The 4,690-nt window shown below is 39.8% G+C and overlaps 1 protein-coding gene across 1 annotated transcript; it reads right to left on the reverse strand.

Moving 5' to 3' along the window:
• Window positions 1–126: 126 nt before the first annotated feature.
• LOC132391724 (transcription factor Jun-like) lies at window positions 127–4,440 on the reverse strand. Its single transcript, XM_059965283.1, has 3 exons — window positions 4,135–4,440; window positions 3,243–3,296; window positions 127–2,506 (listed from the first exon to the last, which is right to left on the reverse strand). The coding sequence occupies exons 1-3, from the start codon at window positions 4,385–4,387 to the stop codon at window positions 1,893–1,895; spliced, it is 921 nt and encodes a 306-aa protein (XP_059821266.1). The 5' UTR covers window positions 4,388–4,440; the 3' UTR covers window positions 127–1,892.
• Between the last annotated feature and the right edge of the window lie 250 nt (window positions 4,441–4,690).

Here is a 4,690-nt window from a genome sequence, read left to right on the forward strand (position 1 = left end):
CCTTGCACTTTGTTAAAGATTTTGTGTGTATTTCTAATAATTATAAATCCTTTGGCAAGTATTGTTAATAACTACGTTGCTATAAAGGTTAATGCAAGTAAAATAATACAAAGGAAAACTAAAGTATTTAGTAAAACTATTTATTAGAATTTACCAGAAAATCTGAACGTATCAAAAGCCTTTCTTTTGCCTTTCCAAATGTTAATCCGATGCCTGGGAGGCTAGTGCATAGTTTAAGTAGGCAAAATAAGCAATTACTCCTGCCTTTATGATGCTTTTTCATATCTGATACATATTTTTTCCTCAAAGGGAACAGCTTTCAATAGATTATCAATTAAATGATTGAAGTTGTTATCCTACCAGAAACACTACACTATCCAGACATTTAGGTTTTTCTTGAAGTAGCAAATACCACCCTTGAACAAATAAAATTATAAGTATAAAGGTTATGTATGTACAACAGCTGAAGAACAAAGCAAGGATAACTAGAGAAAGAACCTGCATCTCTATAGCACCTTCCACAATCACAGGATGTGTGTCCTTTCTATGCACAAGTACTATGAAAATGTATCACAATTAAATGAAACATGCAGCAAATTCCAACAAATAATGAAATAAATAACCAAGTCATTAGTTTTAAAATGTTGACAGGGACATGGTGAAATCCATCCAATTTGCATAGTATCCACAAAATGTCAAGGCACAATGCAGAAAGAGCTTTGTATTAGTACCTCAATCCTCAGAGGGTGGTGAACCTTTGAGAGCATGTGCCCAAATAAACAATCTTTTGAAAAATTCCCTTGAGTACCTTGGTAATTTTGAGCAGGGATTATCTAATGAATTAATTATAGTTTTAGACTTTAAGGAACAAGGATAAATCTTGTTCCTTATGTAGATTCATTGTCAACTGTTTGCTGGCACCAAGCTGATGAGATATTTCCTGTGAAAATGCCTCACTAGCTTTCAGGTTGTAAAAAAAAAATGATTCGCTGCTTCATTTTGCAGAGGAGGTTAATCGTTATATATTATTTTATTATGGATGATTTTATAAAATCAAGGAGCAGCACTACTTTTTATGCATGCCATCTTGGGCATATAGGTTCACCAGCCCTGCCTTAGACAATGCAGGCTTCATAAGAACTTTTAAGTCCTGTATCAATACTATGATTGAAGCCTCAACCTAGAATGAGGCAATCAACCACATCTAATACCAAGAAGAAAAAAAAGATGTGTTCTACAAGAAATGCTGTTGGACTCTGGTCCTGTTTGAGCAACGTACTATTTTAACACCAATGAGCAACATACAGTACTTACAGATGCAAAACTCCTCTAATATACTTAACCAAAACAAATTGAAACAATATTTAAGATCTTAAAGCATAAAGTATCACAAATAAATTGAGCATCTAAAATTTTAATGAGCAATAAATCATAATGTGATTTACCACAATTAAAACATTATCATCCAGTGTATTTAATAGGATATTAAACTTCTGTGATTTGCACAAAAATACAGCATATCAAAACTATTCTTAAAAAACATTATAAATCCTTAAAATTAAGCCTTCTGGATTTCCACTTAGAACAAATTTAAAACTAATTCTTTCACTTTAAATAAACAGCATAAACCTTCCCTTAAACTGCAAAAGAATAATAAGTTTACACAAACTTTCAGAAAACAATGTTATTGATATTTCTACTAGGCTTTCATGAGTCAACAGAAGATACATTGGATGGCAGATAATTCTTTTCATTTTTTTCTTCAAGATTTGAAGTTGCTTCCCACAGAATAACTTATTATATTTAGCAGCTTACTGGAAATGCAAGTCAAGATGAGCATCCAATTCAGCAATTCTCCACAGAACTAAATTTTTGACCAGGCTATACTTATATTAAATGCTGCCATTTTCCTCTGGCTTTAGGAGGCTAGAGGATGCAAGAACCACCTGACATCCATTATTGAGATGATTCATTACTTTATGTTTGAGGTGTACCACTTGCTCACGTAAGACACTTGCTGTTGAGTTCAATTCAAAATTCTCTGATTTTAGGGTCTTTACTTTATCTTCAAGTCTCGCAATTCTCTCTAACTTCCTTCTTCGACAATTTGATGCTGCAATGCGATTTCTCTGTCTCTTCTTTTCAGCTCTGATATGCTGTGACCCATCTTCTAATGGGGAGAGTGGTGGAGATTCACTTATTGGGCCTACTTCTGGCACTGTCTGGGGCTCTTCTTGATACTTAGGACACATAAACTGTGCCAAGGCTGAGAAGTGATGCTGTGCTGGTGCTGGGCCAGCATAGGGTGCATGGCTAGTGGGATAACTTTCAGAACCTGCATTGAGCAGGCCTGGATTGTAGTTGCCAAGGTTTGTATAGACAGGGAAATCTGCTTTCGACTGGGCTAAATGCAGACTTCCATGATAAACTGAAGTGGAGGTATGGGCTGGACATGGGGCTCCTGCCAGGACCAGGTGTTGGTTCTGTTTGGTCAAATCCTGCAATGCTTTAAAGACAGAAAAATTAAAGTTATCAGATTATTCACTATATAGATAGTTTAATGCTAGACATTCAGCCCACATACCAACTTCTTCAAAAATCCATCCAATTAGTCTACAAGTTATCCTTTTATCCCAATAAATTTAATTTAAAAAATTGGATTTTGTGTATCCATTTATAATGAAGAGAACAAATGATAACCATATAGTTCTGAGGTATGTGCCTCACAGCACCCAGGCACAGAATCCCAAAGATTCACGATTCCTTCCATTCAAAAAGATAATCTCTATATACCATAAGAAAATCTATTAACTATTTTAAGCATTTTCATCTCAAATTTCTTTACTGAAGACTGTTAAAGCATACCCCACATTTTATGTACAATAATTATTATTCTAGTGAATATCTATTGTATTAGAACTAAATGCAATTGCTATACAATTTCAAGCTTTCATAATCCTATGACAGACGTATTTCAAAGTTTATTTTATATACTGTTCAGTTTAGCAGCATCTTCACAAGGAGCTCTAAAGTACCCCAGCACTCCATACTTCTCACAACATATTTTCTATATTTTTACTTAAGATCCATACTAATGATCTCACAGTGTCCAAAAAAATTCCATCCCCTGTAGAATTCCATCTGCCAGTCTCTTAATGCCCCAGTAACTTAGCCATATTATCCTTACAACTCTACATGTAATCACTGGTCATTCAAATGCGTTATTAGATATTAAGACTCACAATAAGGATGTGGATTTTCAATCTCATCTCTGCTTCCCAGCAAGAATCTTCTACCTGCAAATCGTAATACGTAAAATTTAGAAATCAAATCCATTAAGATATTTTGGTGAAAATGTAAGTTTAAATTAAGAGAAAAGTACTGGTTAGAAATACAAAGGTGAGCAGCGAGGTGAAAAACTGGTCCTCACGTTCATCAACGCCTTAAATAGCAATTCCATGGTGGTCTGACCTGGTCAAGTATAGGAATACTTGGGTGATTATAAATAGAAATGAAATGAAAAGTGAAACATTCGGAAGCCGGCGCAAAAGACGACCCAACCGATATAAAGCAACACAAAATGCTGGAGGAACTTGGGTCAGACAGCTTCTATGGAAAAGAATAACTGTCGACAATTCGGGCCGAGACCCTTCATTCGTACTCCCCTTCATTTCCTATACGTAGCAAGGTCGAGTGTCTCTGATAATGAGAGTCAACAAGGGGATAAAACATTAACAACATTTATCTTGCCACAAATGCTACCCGACCCGGGTGTTTCCAAAATGTTGCGTCCCATGCTCCTAACGCTGAAATGTCGCTTCGATCCACACACCACTTTGAAACAGACCTGATGGTCTCCCATGTGCAGCCAGCCTCAGTGTTATAAGTTCTTTAAACCACACATGAAGCGATTATGCCGGGACGGTTGGCAATGTAAAGCAGGCAGGGAGTGGGAACTACCGCAGAGTGTGAGAGGAGCAGAGGTAGCAAACAGGCACTGGACATGTGAGCTGCCATACTGTACTCCGAATTCCGACCAGGGCCCCTTCTTGAGCATCAGTCCCCGAATGCCTTCGGCATCCCAGACCCAGTACCTAAACCTTCTCCATCCGCTGAGCCCGAAGCCGCTCTCACCTTTCACAAGTGGATGGACAAGGCCCTCGGGCTCCCGCCTGGTAACGGGCCTGTCGGCCTGGGAAACGGATTCCGGCGAAGGTAGCGTGAGCAGAGCGGAATCAGAGCCGCCGCCGCCGGTGCTGCTGCCCCCGCCACCACCCGCCAACGCCTCCTGAGGCTGCCGCCGATTCGCCGCACCTTTCTTGTCCATCGGCGCCGTCTCCAGGTGTCTGGAGCTCACCGACTCGTCGCGGTAAAAGGGAGCTGCCATCCGAAGTCAGGAACTCGCTGCCAGTCCCGAACTTCGCGTGGCGTGACGCGATACCGCTCGCTGACGCACTTCATCGCTAAGCGCTTAACGTCACAACGTCCCCATAGCAACCAGACCCGTAATCCTGGACTGGGGAAGTTTGAATTGAAGTGGCGTATCGCAAAGTGCCGGTGGAGCTCAGCAGGTCAGGCAGCTCCTGTCCTGTAGCGACGTCTCGGACCGAAACCTTTGATCAGGGCTGGAAAGGAAGAGGGCAGAATCCAGGATAACGGGGTAGGGGGCGAGAAAGCACAAGCTGGCAAG

Source organism: Hypanus sabinus, chromosome 3 (assembly GCF_030144855.1).
Source record: "Hypanus sabinus isolate sHypSab1 chromosome 3, sHypSab1.hap1, whole genome shotgun sequence".
NCBI lineage: Eukaryota > Metazoa > Chordata > Chondrichthyes > Myliobatiformes > Dasyatidae > Hypanus > Hypanus sabinus.